Source organism: Symphalangus syndactylus, chromosome 5 (assembly GCF_028878055.3).
Source record: "Symphalangus syndactylus isolate Jambi chromosome 5, NHGRI_mSymSyn1-v2.1_pri, whole genome shotgun sequence".
NCBI lineage: Eukaryota > Metazoa > Chordata > Mammalia > Primates > Hylobatidae > Symphalangus > Symphalangus syndactylus.
In genome coordinates this window covers 58,871,989-58,888,349 of record NC_072427.2, presented here as the reverse complement: position 1 = coordinate 58,888,349, position 16,361 = coordinate 58,871,989, and the positions used below count along the sequence as shown (strand labels likewise).

Below are 16,361 nucleotides of genomic sequence, written 5' to 3'. Positions count from 1 at the left end.
AAATGTTTATTCCTGATTCATTCCCAGGAATTTTTTGTATGTTATTGCTATTATGAATGAGATATTTTCTTCCATTTTGTTTTATTTATTTATTTGAGACAGAGTCTTGCTCTAATGCCCAGGCCAGAGTGCAGTGGTGCGATTTTGGCTCACTGCAACCTCCGCCTCCCGGGTATAAGCAATTCTCCTGCCTCAGCCTCCCGAGTAGCTGAGATTATAGGCGTGTGCCACCATGCTCGGCTATTTTTTGTATTTTTAGTAGAGACGGGGTTTTACCACGTTGGCCAGGCTGTTCTCGAACTCCTGACCTCATGATCCGCCTGCCTCGGCCTCCCACAGTGCTGGGATTTACAGGCATGAGACACCATGCCCAGTCTAATTTTTGTATTTCTAGTAGAGATGAGGGTTCACCATATTGGTCAGGCTGGTCTCGAACTCCTGACCTCAAGTGATCTACCCTCCTCGGCCTCCCGAAGTGCTGGGATTATAGGCGTGAGCCACTGCGCCCGGCCCCATTTTGTTTTCTCACTGGATTTTGTTTGTATATGAGAGAGCCATTTATTTTTTAATATAAGTTTTATGACCGGGCCACCTTTCTGAATCCCTTTCACTCATTCTTTTGGTTTTCCAGACACACAGGATTGTTTCTTCAGATTATCATGCTGTTGTCCCCTGCTTTTCAGTGTTGATGCCTTTTAATTCATCCTCTTTTCTAATTGCATTGGTTACTCTTTTAAAAAAAATGTTAGATGACCATGGTGTTAGTTTATATTTTTAGGTATAATCCTGGCTTTCAGTTATTTAGATGAGAAGATTGCTGTGTTTGTGTCTTTAATTTAAAAAAAAGAAAAAACAACCCACAACTCTGTTGGTTCTTTTCATCAGCTTCTCTGTTTGGCTTTTTGGGAAGTTAGGAAACTTTATAAAACTGCTTTATTTCTTCTTAAAGTTCTTTCTTTGCTTAGTAATGAAAGTATTTGACTTTAACTTTTTCTCTGAGAACAACTACTTATTTCTTATGGATTGGTTTATATCAATTTATTACTCTTTTCTGTCTTCTAATTCTACAGTTTTAGTTTGTTTTTTTCTGATCAAAAAGTCATGTGGGAAGGAATTTAAATTTATAAAAATGTGGGGGGCTTTTACTTTTGTGGTTAATTTCTTCTTGCTTACATCAGTGAATATGATTTGTATGGCTGCTACATTTTAGAATCAATTTTTTCATGGTCTTATTATACAGTCCTTTTTAAAAATTAGTGTTACATTGATATTTATAAAGTAAGTACACATACCTATCAAAATATGTTTGACATTCTGACCAGGTGATTTTTGGAGTGACAGTAGAGGTTGATAACCTCCTCTCAAAGAGAAAGTTTAAGTCTGTTATGGTATGCACATATACACATGTATATCCACAAATAAAAGGTCTTATTAATTATATTATTCAGAGCCTTTATGTAATAATTTTTTTTTTTTTTTTTGAGACAGGGTCTCACTCTGTCACCCAGGCTGGAGTGCAGTCGCATGATCTTGGCTCACTGCAACCTCTGTCTCCCGGGTTCAAGCGATTCTCCTGCCTCAGCCTCCCAAGTAGCTGGGATTAATACGCACGCGCCACCATGCCCAGCTAATTTTTGTATTTTTAGTAGAGACGTGGTTTCACCATGTTGTCCAGGCTAGTCTTGTGCTTCTGACCTCAAGTAATCCACCCGCCTCGGCCTCCCAAAGTGCTGGGATTCCAGGTGTGAGCCACTGTGCCTGGCCTATGTCATAACTTTTTGAGGGATCAGATTTATTTACCAATGACTAAGAGTAGTGATTTTATCCTTTTTTCTTGGTCCTTTTGCCTTACATTGAATCTTATCAAATGTTAACATTGTCATCTGTGTGTTTTGTAATTTTGGAAATGGAGTTGGAGGTATGTTCCAGTTTTATCCTTATCTCTCCCTTCGAGTTTGAGCACTTCAGAAATGGCACTTCTGCTCTAGCAGGGAAATTTAGAGAACTGAGAGTTTCCTTTGGCTTTTGCATAAATTTTTTTTTTTTTCCCTATTCCTAGGGGACTCCTTCTCACAGTTCCGGTTTGCTGAGGAGAAAGAATGGGATAGTGAAGCTTCTTGTCCAAAACAGGTAAGATAAGAGTTGTCTTACGTGTGGACTGGCTCTTCAAGGCTGAAGGCTAACACCTTTTACATTCTTGAAATAGAGTCTTCATGTAGAAAAGAGTAGTAATTCTTATACAGTGTACTCTCAGCTAAACTTTTCAGAAACTTTTCAGGGGGCTGATATTCCACAGGTCCTTGAAGCTAGAGTTCACCTTTCTACCTGGCCATCTGTGTGAATTATGCAGCCCACATGGACTGGGTCTTGAGGTAGAAACTTGATAGCTGTGATTTTGACAGAGTGGATTACTTTGCCATTTGGTCTTCCTCCCTTGCCACTCTTTGGCAATTCCCTTTAGAGTTGAAAATTAGTTTTCTGTCTCTCATTGTTTTTGGTGTTAGATTGAGAAAACCCTTAACCTTGCAGCTTTAAATAACACTTCTCCTACAATTAGGAGAATAGAAGTATAAAATAAGGGCAAATATTATAGAATCTTTCAGCAAGTCTCTAAACCCCGAATGCCTTATTTTCTTTGTGTGTATGTAATATTTTCTTCCCAAGGAGTTCTGATTATTTTCCAAGCAGGCTTCCTCTAATTATTTTCATATAAGAGATGACAGAGATTCTCCCCCTTTTAGGATGCACATAGGGACATAGTGGTGACTTGCGATATGCTCCCCAACTCCAGGCCTAGAGCATACTGTCTGATAAACTGATTACCACCTGCCCCCAGCTTCAGAGAGGTGGCTGAAGCTGCAGACCCGAAGCCCATAGGCACTGTCCTTCCTGTTCTGCTCCCACATCAGCATATGTGCTGTGGGCCGGTTTTAGGCTCACTTGTTTGGGATGGCCTTCGACTCTTACAGATTACGAGGAGGGGAGTCTCTTAGAAAATGACTGCCTGGCACTTTACAAAGGGCGTGTTATATAGGCCATAGAAAAAGGTGAGAATTACAAACATTTGTCTTTGCTTAAGTCTGGGCCTACGCCTGAGGTACTGTTTAGTATTCTAGGACACATCGAGGATAGATTGTTGAGGAATATGGTAGAAGCCGAACAATTTACATTTCAGCTCCTTTTGAACCACACTGATTACCAAAGAATATTTCAAGTAGCTTCAGAGTTTCAAATAATTCTAAGCTTCGTCATTCATCAAAACATAGAGCACTTGTTTACTAAATGTTTTTATTAAATGGAGCTTATTCAAAGTGAATGAGACAGACCATGTCTGTTCATTGCTCTAAGCCCCTTACCTGGGCACACTCGCTGACCTGTAGTATGGTAGATGCTCAGTAGATATTTACCTAATACATGCAAAAGAATACAACCTAAAATAAGGGGTGTGATAAATGAATTAACAATACTGAGAGAGATAGCTACTTTGCACTGGAAGTGATTAGAATTGGTACCATGGGGAAAAGATCATTTGAACGGGTCTTGGTGGACAAGTGTGACTCTGGTAGGTCGTGTCTAAGGAAACAACATGAAAATGGTAATCAGGAAAACGAGGTTATGCTCAGAGAAGGGTGTGGCCAGAGTGTAGTATTCCCAGAGGAGGAGGCCTCAGGAGCAGGTGTGGGCCAGTTAGTACCAGCAGTTTCAGACCTGAGTGTAAATTCTAGATCTAAGACTTGGCAAACTTCTTCCTTCTCTATTGCTTCACCTGTAAAATGGAGGTAATAACAAAATATGACTCAGAGTTATAAGAAGGACTAAATTAGATAATAAATAAAAAGCCCTGGAGTACAGTTCCTGATGCATATGAAACACTCAAATGAGCTCTTTTATTACTAATATTATTTGTTAACAAAGTCTTGTTTAGCAAGAACATGGAAATGGTTAGATCTAACTTCTGCAGTATTGGGAAGGATGGGGAGGGATTGGACGGATGAGAGGTTAGAGGCAGGGAAACCAATTAGGAGGATGTGATGTTGGACGAATGGGAAAGAACGAGAGCCCGAGAGGGTGCAAGCAGTGAGCATGGGACAGGGGTTACTCATAGACAGGACTTGAGTGGAGGATGGGGTCAACTGTGGTCACTGGCCAGATGTGAGACACAAGGACAAGAAAGATTTGCAGTGGCACTATGCTTTCTAGCTTGAGTAACTAGGTGAGTGGTGATGCCATGAATGGAAAAAATAAGAGCAGAAGTTAAGTTTGATTTTGAACAGTTCGAGTTGGAGGTGTTGGTAGGACATGTCTGAAACTGAATTTATTTCATCATCAAAACAATTTCCTGTCTGACTTAACTCCTCACTAAATTTTCTTCCTTGTTGATGTAAGAGAAAAAACTGGATATATATAATATATAATATGTATTATATATAATTATATGTAGTATATAATATTACATATAATTATATGTATTATATTATATATTAATATGTTATATATTACATATAATTATATGTAGTATATAAATTACATATAATTACATGTAGTATATATTACATATATAATTATAATTATATGTATATATATATTATATATATACATATAATTATAATTATATGTAATATATATTACATATAATTATATGTAATATAATACGTATTATATATTATATATTGAGTGCATATATATATGTTGAGTGCATATATATATTATATATTTTATATATATGTACACACACACACACATATATGTAATTTGTTGTTGTTCCTTATACCATCCCCATGTCCTCAGTGTGACCAGTGACTCAAGACAATAGAGAGGGGCCGGCGCAGTGGCTCACGCCTATAATCCCAGCACTTTGGGAGGCCGAGGTGGGCGGATTACTTGAGGTCAGGAGTTCGAGACCAGCCTGGCCAACATGGTGAAACCCCGCCTCTACTGAAAATACAAAAATTAGCTGGGCGTGGTGGTGCACATCTGTAATCCCAGCTACTTGGGAGGCTGGGGCAGGAGAATCACTTGAACCAAGAAGGTGGAGGTTGCAGTGAGCCGAGATTGTGCCATTGCACTCCAGCCTGGGCAACAGAGAGACTCCATCTCAAAAAAAAAAAAAAAAAAAAAAAAAAAAGGAAAAGTAGAAATATGTTTTGTCTTTGCAGTTAAAGGGAGTGGGAATTTGATAGGGAGACATGTCCAAAATCCTCAAGGGAATCCTGGCAGGAGAGGGACCGGGCGTCACGGCTTGGACTTGGCGTTCGTTGCTCTGTGGCTGATACGCAGGGTGAACGGACACAGGCCAGCGGTCAGAGTGCTCTGATCTAGCAGTGTTGGCCTCCATGACCACAGGGGTGTGGCTCTCTTAGATCCACAAGTGGGATTCTCACACCTTTCCTTTGGGCAGGGTGGGTACCATGTAAAGAGAGGATGACTGGGAAGGTAATTTCCCTGGGTGAACAAACAGATTTATTATTTTTTAAATCACCTACGTTTTTTAAATTCCACATTAAATTTCTGTTGACATGGTGACTTATCCAGTAGGACTTCCTTGAGTGATATGCTGGCTGCTGAGCGAACTGCTGGCTGCTGAGCAAACGGCTGGCTGCTGAGTGATATGCGGCCGTTCCTGAGGGCCTGGCTTTTAAAGGCACAGATTCCCAGCTCCCCCCCACCCCACCCAGAGAGTCCAGTTCTGTGGGTGAGGCCTGTGAACCTGTATCTTAAAAAGTTGCCCAGCTTATTACTCCACCATACCATGTACACATGGTCTCTGGGCCCCAGGCTCATATGGACAGTAATTGCTGTAGATTCTGGGGAGGATGTAATGGTCTCATTGAAGGGTATGTTTTTTAGCTGCAAAGTGAAGTATATAGCAGGTTCTTTTCTTACTAAAGAGTGTGCCTTCATACAGATACTGGAGACTCAGAGTCTAAGATTCCTGGCCAGAGAGGAAGCTTCAGGCTTGCAGATTCTCACCACACAGACAGGGTCCTGTGCACACTGATGGCAGAGAAGGGGGACAGAAAGGCTTTGTCCTACAGTCAGGACTGGCTCCCCTCTCCCAGCACTGGTGTGTCTCCTTTCTCTTTATACCCCTCCTCATAGCATCCTTAGTGGGTGTTGTGTGCTCCTGTCTGCAGCCAGATGTTGTAGGCCAGGCCCTCTACTTCAACTGCGAGTGGCTGCCAGGGTTGACTAGGCTGACATGTGAGCTGGGTTACCCAGGCAAAAATAATGCGGCGAATAGTTTAAAACGTGTAGAAAATGTGGATTTATTATTATTCCAATTAAACCTATTTTAAAAATTCACAGTTTAGTATTAAAAGCAATTCACTGCAGCTAACTTTATATCTAAGGCCTTCTTCAGCTTTAGCCCTTTATGGGGCAAACTGGTGACCAAAAAAGAAAGCCTTCTTACAAAGTGGCTTCTTTTTTTTTGAGGAGACCAGCTCGTTTGAAACCTTCGCAACACCTGTCAGTCCCTTCTCACTGCCTAAACAGCCCTTTCCTCTTCTGAGGCCAGCAGTCTGAATTTAGGGAAGAGATCAGGTTAGATTTCATTAAATGCTTGCTTTTCTTTCAGCTTGTCAGTCATTGCAAAAGCCTCCACTGTTTCCAGGTTACTGGACAGTCTTTTTTTTTTTTTTTTTTTGAGATGGAGTTTCACTCTTGTTGCTCAGGCTGTTGTGTGGTGTCGCGATCTCGGCTCACCGCGGCCTCTGCCTCCCAGGTTCAAGTGATTCTCCTGCCTCAGCCTCCCAAGTAGCTGTGATTACAGGCATCAGCCACCATGCCCCGTTAATTTTTTGTATTTTCAGTAGAAACAAGGTTTCACCATGTTGGCCAGGATGGTCTCAAACTCCTAACCTCAGGTGATCCACCCGCCTCAGCCTCCTGAAGTGCTGGGATTATGGGCATGAGCCACTGCGCCCAGCCTGGACAGTCTTGATGGGAAGGTGATCATTGCCCTGTTGTTGCTCTGACAGTGTGAGCTGTGACTCAAGAAGGTAGCTTTGGTTTTACTGATCATAATGTGGAGATGCAGAAACTAACACATCAAGTGTGATGTATGGTGTGACTTATTCCTAGCCAAATGTAACTCCAGTGGATTATTTATTTACAGTTTCTTCTTTTATTTCCAAAAGGTCATAATCATCACCTGACATTTTATTTTTATATATATATATATGTAGAATTCAGCATTTTACGTGGATAGTGAGTTATTGGTTCGAGCCCTTCAAGAGCTGCCTCTCTCCCTCCGACTCAACGTTGCTGCTGAACTGGTCCAGGTAAAAATCCCGAAGCCCTCTTGAAGCGGGTGGATTAGGGCAGGAGGAGAAAAAGAGGGGAACACTTCTCTCAGCAGGATGTCTCAGTGTCAGCTTCCCTTTATAAAACTGAGGGTTTCATATCAAGGTAGCATTTTGTAAAGTTTAAAGGAGAATCCAAAAATTTTTTGAAGTTACTTTTTTACATTTTATATTTGAAACATTTTAAAGGATCAAATATAGTGGAATTGAGTGAAATGTAAAATATAAAGTCTGGCTATTTTACTCAAAATATTTATGCATCACGCTCTATATTCGGCACTAGGGACACAGTGGTGAACAGACAGATGTCGTTCCTGCCTTTCTGGAACTTAATCTATTGGGAAGGATGAATATTAATCAAGTAGTCACACAAACATATACAAATTGTAATACATCCTGTGAAGTACAGTGTGCTCTTAGAGTAAATCAGTTTCTGGTGTGGTGTGGTTAGGAATGGCTTTCTGAAGCAGTGATAGATGAGCTGAGGTCTAAAGCATAAGGACATTTGAGCTGGAATTTAAATGAGAAAGACCCAGTCAGCTTTGCGTTAATAAAAATGATAGGGCTGCCAAGTAGAGAAGACTGTGGGATTGGAGTGCATGTGTGGGGGTAAGTCTGCATGTGCACATACACATGCACAGAGCAGGTGAGGGAGGCACATGGGGAGGCTGTTGTACAGGTGCAGGTGAGTAGTACTGTAGCTTGGACTACAGTAATGATGGTAGAGATGGCAGAGAAGAGGGCTGTACTGAGGTACTTCAAAGGTACAATTAACAGGATTTGACTATATGTTGGAAATTGGGAGAGAGTGGTCAAGAAAAAATTCAAGACTTTGTAGATTGTGCAACTCAGTGGTAGGTAGGATCAGGAAGGGTGAGTTTTGGACTTTGTGCCAAGTGGAAATAATAGTCAACTGAATGCTGAACTTTATAGTTCTACATCAAGGGCTAGAAATACAAATTCAGGAGTAACAGGATGAAGTGATAATTGATAATTGATTAACTAAGAGAGGGAGGAGGCCCGAAGATTATGCCATGAAGAACTTCAAAATTCTGGCACGATAAAAAAAAAAAAAAGTGAAACCCTGGGACGTACTGATTTTAAGTAGAATCCTGGCAACTGAAATTATCAACTTCCTTCTGTGGGTGAATGTGATGCTAAGCTTGAGCATAGCAATGAATTGGTTACCCACTCATTTGCTGTATTGCATTTACTAGTCTAAAATTTGGGACAGCAGGCAGAGTTCAGGGATGGAGGACGGTTAGGGACAGGGTAGAGAACTAGAAAGAATTACATTTGCCTCTGATGGGGGGTTGCCCTGGGGGTTCTTTGGAAACATTTGGGGGTGTTTGGGAGAGCACTAGTGGCTCTTCTGCTGATGTCCAGTGATGTTCAAAGTTCTGAAGTGCTTGGCTTGATCTCATATGATGAATGTTTAGCAGAACTCACCAGGGAAATGCTGAGATAAAGGCTTCAGGAGTCAGGACAGAGAGGAAGTGGTTGTGAGCCTTTGAAGTGAAGGATGTAATGTCAGTGGCGGGCATTAGAGTAAAGGTATAAAATAATTATGTGATACTGAAATCCTAGCTAAATCACTTAAAAACATTTCTCCCCCACCCATGCTGTAGAGCAGTATTCTCTACCTTGTTTGCACATTAGAATCACCTGGGGAGTTAAAAAACAAACAAAAACAAGGCCAGACACCCACCCCAGACCAATTAAATGACTCTAAGATTAGAATAGAGGACCATGTCCCAGCTTTGCCCTGTACAACTGACTGACTCTGCTGGATATTTATTCCTGTTTGTATATAAAGCCATACCGTCTTACATGTCTGCTCAGGATGTTTATGTAAAAATAAGGGGTCAGGACCTCCAGTAGAGGTTGAACTTCTGAACCTGCCCACTATGAGGCCTTGCTAGTCCCTGGAGCCTTCTCTCGAGAGCAGTGATTCTCAGCCTTAGATTGTAACCTTATATTACAATCACTGGAGGAGTTTGTAACTTCTATTAAAGCATAACATTAATGCAGAAAAGTGCACATGTAAGTATAACCATGGAATGAGCATCCGGATAAAGACTTAGAATATTGTCAGCACCTCAGAAGCCACCATTCATACACACTCCACGTCACTGTCTCCCCAAAAGGCACTCGCTCACCTAACTTCTAATACTGTAGCTTTTGAACTTTTTACACATATAATCAAATAGTGTATTTTCTTTTGTGTCTGGCATTTTCTTACTTGATGTTGGTAGGAGACTCTTCTTGGTGAATTTGTTACTGCACCTTTATATTAGTGCGCTTAAATACAATGAACAGATCTGATTTGCTAATTACTTCTTGGTGACTTTTTTTTTTTGAGACGGAGTCTCGCTCTGTCGCCCAGGCTCGAGTGCAGTGGCGAGATCTCGGCTCACTGCAAGCTCTGCCTCCCGGGTTCACGCCATTCTCCTGCCTCAGCCTCCCGAGTAGTCTCCACCACTCCCGGCTAATTTTTTTTTTTTTTTTTTTTTCCTTTCAGTGGAGATGGGGTTTCACCATGTTAGCCAGGATGGTCTCAATCTCCTGACCTCATGATCCGCCTGCCTCGGCCTCCCAAAGTGCTGGGATTACAGGTGTGAGCCACCGTGCCCGGCCACTTCTTGGTGACTTTTTACAGATGTTCATGTCTCATTACAGATTTAAGTGTAAAGCCAAATAGATGTATGGTACTGGCAGTTTTCAGGCCAGGGCTAGGAAGACATGGATCTTTTCATTCCAAATCTGAGCTAGTTAGCACATGGTCGAGGTAGAGAGAGTGGGAGGCACAGTGCTGGCATGTTTCAGTGAGGTCTCCCACATTTACCCCAGATATTAGGAAGGGTGCCCCCGCCAGGGCCTGGAAAGGAGCCACTTTGTGAACTATCTGAATTGAGTTTCCTATGTCACAAAGTTTGATGGCTTCCTTTAGCCTCCTATGTATTTACTTAAGCCAGTATGGCAAGACTCACATTTTTAACTCAGTTTTTATACTTCTCTTTCAGGCTACAGTTCCTTTAGAGCTTCCTCAGGTGAAACCAAAGAGAACTGACGATGGCAAGGGATTAGGGATGCAGTTAAAGGGGCCCTTGGGGCCTGGAGGAAGGGGGCCCATCTTTGAGCTGAAATCTGTGGCTGCTGGCTGCCCTGTGTTGCTGGGCAAAGACAACCCAAGCCCGGGTCCTTCAAGGGATTCTCAGAAACCCACTTCCCCACTGCAGTTAGCAGGAGACCATCTGGAAGAAGAACTAGATCTGTTGCTTAATTTAGATGCACCTATAAAAGAGGGAGATAACATCTTAGCAGATCAGACGTCTCAGGACCTGAAATCCCAGGAAGATGGGGAGGTGGTCCAAGAGGAAGAAGGTATGGCTTTCATTTTATTCCCCGTGAATCTTGATTCTGGTGTTTTTTCAAGAACAGCCCCGCCCGCATCACATCCGCACACATCCCTCTGGGTGTCTGACATCGATCCAGTGTTGTCCACTGACATCTATTTCTGTGCTCACATCTCTGCTTCCCCCTGAGCTGACCTTTCTGACAACCTTCCTCTCATGTGACACACCGAGCTTCCAAAGCTGCTACCTGCCTCACTGCAGTAGAAACCTGGGGCTGCAAATGGAATTTCCGCTATCAGAAGGCATTAGGATACCTGTAGCCTTCAGCTTTTTGGCAGTGGCCCTTTTAATTGACCGACAGGCCACCTCTTCATACTTTTTTCTTGTTATTTCAATCTTATATTTTGACAAAAGAACACCACATTCTGATTTCTGCATGTCCTGTGAGATGGTGGCCCATCTGATGTAGAGGGGCCCAAGGTGATTGCCACATGCATATATTGCATTTGAGATCCTTTAATTTTCCAGGACTGCTGCAATAATAGTAAAAAGGAAACTGAGCTGTTGGTCTTTAAAAAAAAAACCAACTAGCGAGGTGTGAAGTTCAACTTCAGAATAAAGAGCAAATCCCTACCCAGCTTTGTTTAGGTATTACTGTATCATCTTAGGGAGTAACGATAATGAGAATGTTTCCCCTTGTTGTAAGGAAAGTAATAATTAGGGCTGAATTATATCTTCAATTTTAGGACTCATCTGAGGGTGTTAACATTGTTTTTATTTCCCCAGTTTGTGCAAAACCATCTGTGACTGAAGAAAAGAACATGGAACCTGAGCAACCAAGTACCTCCAAAACTGTTACCGAGGAAGAGCTGGAAGACTGGCTGGACAGCATGATTTCCTAAAAAGGGGAAGAAAAGTGCCTGAAGCAAATCTTGGTTGCCTTCTAAGGGCAGGTGGGCATAAGGCTGTCTGTCCTTCAGGACCAGCCAGTTTACAAGCATGCCCCAGCTAGTGTGTTCATGGCTCACAGCAGTAAATGCCTACCTCTGTGTGTGTTTGACATCCGAAAGAATACATTGAAGCAGCTTGTTGCATTTGTTTTTCTGGCTTAGTAATCTAATAGATTTCCTTAGGGGCAGGAGATAGACTCTGGCCCTTGTTTCTAGCCTCCTTCCTTGCAGTGTTTACAGCATAGCCAGTGTTTACAGCATAGCAGGTGCTGCTGCTGATTAAGAGAATAGATGCAAACAAGGCATGCATTTGGCCAAAATAAAATGCTGGTCTGTCCAGTTTTCCTTTCCTTTCTTGTGTGGGGCCCTGGGCAATTTGTCTCATGTCCCCTTTCCCAGCAGTCACAGAGTGGTTGTAGAATCAACCAGAAGTGGTACATTCCAAGAGGCCAGACCATGGAGGTATTGGTACGTATTACTTTATTGCAGTGGGCACTTCATTGTATTTGAGGAGATTCACCTAAACAGAGCAGCTCCACTACTTACAAGGGACCATAAAGCATTACTCCATTTTGGCATAAGGTTGAGATTTTTTCTGAAGTTTCAGTACAGTACTTTTCTTCTAATAACAGCAGTTGACTGACAGCTGTTACTAAAAAAACTTGTATGAATAACCTTCAAGTGCAGTTTCACCTTCAAGTGCAGTTTCATAAAGTAAGACAGAAGATCACAACTAATGAATGGAACTGTCCTGGAACACAAACATAAAAAACTTGCATAGCTATATCTAAAGAGGTTTTAAGGCACTTAATCGATATTTCAGTGTCGACAAAGTGTTGGTTTTTTTCTGTTTCTTTAACTGCTTAAAGCTTTTCTGGATACAGTCACTAGCAAGTACCATGGGAAAAATTAGACTGCAGTTATTATCTTTTGGATGAGTCACAAATTGGATACCATGATGACATTCCAGTGTTTAAAATTTCAGGTATGACACATTTGAGACTTCATACTTCTCTAGCCCTTTCCTTCATGCTTCCATCCCAACAAAGTAGTTAGCTCAGAACTGGAAAACTTGAAGGCCATTTGCCTAGAGACTACTTGATTCTTCGCCTTCCTTCTTCAACATTTTGACAGGTTCTCTCCCACAGTGTATGTCCATTAGGCACAAAAAGCCAAATCAATTTCAAAATAGCACAGATTTTCAGCAGTTTTTTTTGTTTTTAAGGGAGGCATTTAGAAAATGTCACATTTCAGATATGTTGCAGAACTGTAAAAGGAGGACTTTATTTCATGGGAAGTTGACTGTCCAGAATTGTGGCGCTTCTTTCATTCAGATTTATCCAAGCTGATCTTCATATTGTTTACGAAAGCAGTCACCGGCTGGGAAGAAATCCCAACACCTTTCTTGGTACATCTTCCAGACATAAGATTCCTGAAATCATGTGAACAACGGGTGCTTATTTTTAAACCACAGTAAAAGCTAAAACCCAGTTTGTTTTTGTTCTTTGTGGCTCCCTTTAGGAAGACTGATGTGAATTTATATGAGGCCAAACCTGCACATTCATTCTTGCTCTATTCCCAGCACAGGCTGTTTGGGAAGCAAGAAGCCATGTCTCCCTGACACATGCTGGCAGGGAAGGAGAAAAATCCCCCTCTGCCCCAAGCAAAACTGAAACCAATCAATGTTTGCCACTAAACATACTTAAAGATTTAGCAATAAGCTGATTCCATGCCGCTGGTGGAAGACGGAGGAATGCATGAGGGAACGTTTATTGCCTGCTAAATCCAGAGCTGGAAACCAGGTACCTCTCCCATTGAATGAGTGAGCTGTAAAGTTTTCCTACAAAGCCAGTGATGTTTGAATATTTGATAACTGACTTTTTCCTCCCTTGCTCTCTACCTTTCTGTTTCTTTTTCACATTTAGTCACAAAATTTGACACATCCTTTCACTCATCCTCTCACATGCACACCTCCAGGCTCCTGTGTCACCCACACATGAGGTCTTTATTGTTCTTAGCCTGTCTCTCACTCTGTTGTACTCTAATTTTTCTGCTCTGTTACAGCCACCCACTCCATTTCTCATTGTCTTTTTCTCCATAATGTTCTCCCCACCTCCAGCTCTTCTAGTCTGAAGCAGTAGCTATAAGCGTTTAGAAAATGTCAGTGCTTGTTGGGAAGGATAACTAGGAGGACTTTGGCTTCTTACTAAGTCACAAAAAGGTGATGGAAAAATGCATACACGGGATTAATGGGGCCATCTATCTATTTCAGATAACCTATGCCCTACTAAGTCTCAAGATTTAGGAAAGGGAGATCTAACACGGGTGTATGATTCTTAATTGAAGGCATTTTATTTCTTACCTGACCCGTGTGCTCTGTTTCATCTTTATTAATCAAATACATCAGAAAGAACCTGGAATGAGGAAAAGATAGATAGTATTAGATACTCTGGTCAAGACCCAAGTTCATTGGCATGGATTAACTGTAATCAGGGCTCAGAAAGGCTAGTTGGTCCCACGCTGTCTACAGTGACTTTAAGGATCAGGGAAGTGTGGCATAAGGACACAAACCATCATTTTCTAATAGTAGCACGCACGAATCCCGAAATTAGCCACTTTGTGAGGAGAGATGCTTTTTGACATCCCTAAACCTTGAGCTAAGTAAGATCACTTGCAAGGTAGGTAGCATTTTGGCCACCATTTTATTGTTAACAAAATTCTAATAAAACAATAAAAATGGTAGCCCAAATTCTTACCATAGAATATTTAACAGGCCATTTATCATCTCATAAAAATGTAGAATTGAAATTATGTGTGTGTCTCAAGAATATCTGTCATGGAAAAGGTAGAAAGTATTTAATCTCATGGAGTTGCTCTGATTCTTCCAGAAGTATAGTTTTGTTTTTATCATAGATAGCTGGGGGAATGCCAGTGTAGTTTCACTTGCTCTGTGATCCGTTCTTGGGTTTGAGTTTGTCTGTGACACATAAGTATCCCAGGGGGCAGGGGGCTGAACTCTCAGCTCACATTACATGATCTCAGAGACAGTTTCCAAAGGAACCAGGCTCGTGCCCTTCAGGAAAAGGATTGTGAGGTTAGTTATACGAGAAAGTAGAAATTATGTCCTTCTGAGGGTGGAGAGTCTGAGCCCCAGATCTTGAGTTCTGTCAGGGTGGTCCTGTGTTTAGAGCTTTAGGTCTTGGCTCACAGTAGCAGCTCTAAGTATGTTCATTGTCTTTCCCCTTCTCGTTTACTGAGAAAGAAAGTAGGGTTAATCCCTTTATCCTGTTTGATACTTAGGGGCTTAGGACATCATTCCTTGCCTAGCACATTTACTTAACAAAGCACCATTTTGGGTGGGAGGCTCAGACACGAATAAAGTTGGGTTCTTTCCCCTCAAGCTTGCTCCTAGAGGGGATAGAGACAGGAAAGAAACCAGTGTAACAGTGCCATGGGAAGGCACAGAAGGGGTTCCAGCCCAACGGACAGCATCCTTCCACTGGTCTGTAACCCATGGGTCCTGACACGTGGCCATGGGCTCATTCACGTCCATTAAGATGTATATTCTCTTAATGGGAATTGATGATAAATACTCATGAGGAAGGGCACGTTAAAGTTATCTTTTTAAAATTCAAGTTTTTGAGGCCGGGTGTGATGGCTCACGCCTGTAATTCCAGCACTTTGGGAGGCTGAGGCCAAGGCAGGTGGATCACTTCAGGTCGGGAGTTTGAGACCAGCTTGGCCAACACGGTGAAACCACGTCTCTACTAAAAATACAAAAATTAGCCCAGGATGGTGGTAGGTGCTTGTAGTCCCAGCTACTTGGGAGGCTGAGGCAGGAGAATCACTTGAACCCAGGAGGTGGAGGCTACAGTGAGTCAAGATGGCGCCACTGCACTCCACACTGCACTCTCCACCCTCAGAAGGACATAATTTCTACTTTCTCATATAACTAACCTCACAATCCTTTTCCTGAAGGGCACGAGCCTGGTTCCTTTGGAAACTGTCTCTGAGATCATGTAATGTGAGCTGAGAGTTCAGCCCCCTGGGATACTTATGTGTCACAGACAAACTCAAACCCAAGACACGGATCACAGAGCAAGTGAAATTACACTGGCATTCCCCCAGCTATCTATGATAAAAACAAAACTATACTTCTGGAATAGTACAGAGACGGAGAGAGACTGTCTCAATAAATAAAAACAAAACTCATGTTTTTGACCTAAACTCATCCCCCAGCAAAAACATGTATCTTTGCCACTTCTGACAATGCCTTCTCCAAAGGCTGAGCCTGCTCTGTCCTAAAGAAAGATGAGGCCGGGCGCGGTGGCTCAAACCTGTAATCCCAGCACTTTGGGAGGCCGAGGCGGGCGGATCACAAGGTCAGGAGATCGAGACCACCCTGGCTAACATGGTGAAACCCCGTCTCTACTAAAAATACAAAAAATTAGCCGGTCGTGTTGGCGGGTGCCTGTAGTCCCAGCTACTCGGGAGGCTGAGGCGGGAGAATGGCGTGAACCCGGGAGGCGGAGCTTGCAGTGAGCCGAGATCGTGCCACTGCACTCCAGCCTGGGGGACAGAGAAAGACTCCGTCTCAAAAAAAAAAAGGAAGAAAGATGAGGGCTCAGCCCAGTGGCTCACGCCCGTAATCCCAGCACTCTGGAAGGCCAAGGTGGGTGGATAGCTTGAGCTCAGGAGTTCGAGATCAGCCTGGGCAATACAGCAAAGCCCCTTCTCTACTAAAAAAAAAA

The 16,361-nt window shown here is 42.3% G+C and overlaps 2 protein-coding genes across 5 annotated transcripts in view; one reads left to right on the top strand and one right to left on the bottom strand.

Moving 5' to 3' along the window:
* The window catches only part of AVEN (apoptosis and caspase activation inhibitor), a 182,158-nt gene extending 170,209 nt beyond the window's left edge, over nucleotides 1–11,949 (top strand). The window contains exons 3-6 of the mRNA XM_055278593.2: nucleotides 2,060–2,130; nucleotides 7,188–7,283; nucleotides 10,328–10,688; nucleotides 11,447–11,949. Of these exons, the coding sequence (XP_055134568.2) occupies nucleotides 2,060–2,130; nucleotides 7,188–7,283; nucleotides 10,328–10,688; nucleotides 11,447–11,562 (644 nt within the window). The 3' untranslated portion in view covers nucleotides 11,563–11,949. The remainder of the gene's footprint in view (nucleotides 1–2,059; nucleotides 2,131–7,187; nucleotides 7,284–10,327; nucleotides 10,689–11,446) is intronic.
* Nucleotides 11,950–12,073: 124 nt separating this feature from the next.
* RYR3 (ryanodine receptor 3) overlaps nucleotides 12,074–16,361 on the bottom strand; it is a 565,081-nt gene continuing 560,793 nt past the window's right edge. For all 4 annotated transcript variants that reach the window (XM_055278588.2, XM_055278589.2, XM_055278590.2 and 1 more), the window contains 2 exons: nucleotides 13,973–14,024; nucleotides 12,074–13,042 (listed from right to left, as the gene is read on the bottom strand). In XM_055278588.2, the coding sequence (XP_055134563.2) occupies nucleotides 12,947–13,042; nucleotides 13,973–14,024 (148 nt within the window). In that variant the 3' untranslated portion in view covers nucleotides 12,074–12,946. The remainder of the gene's footprint in view (nucleotides 13,043–13,972; nucleotides 14,025–16,361) is intronic.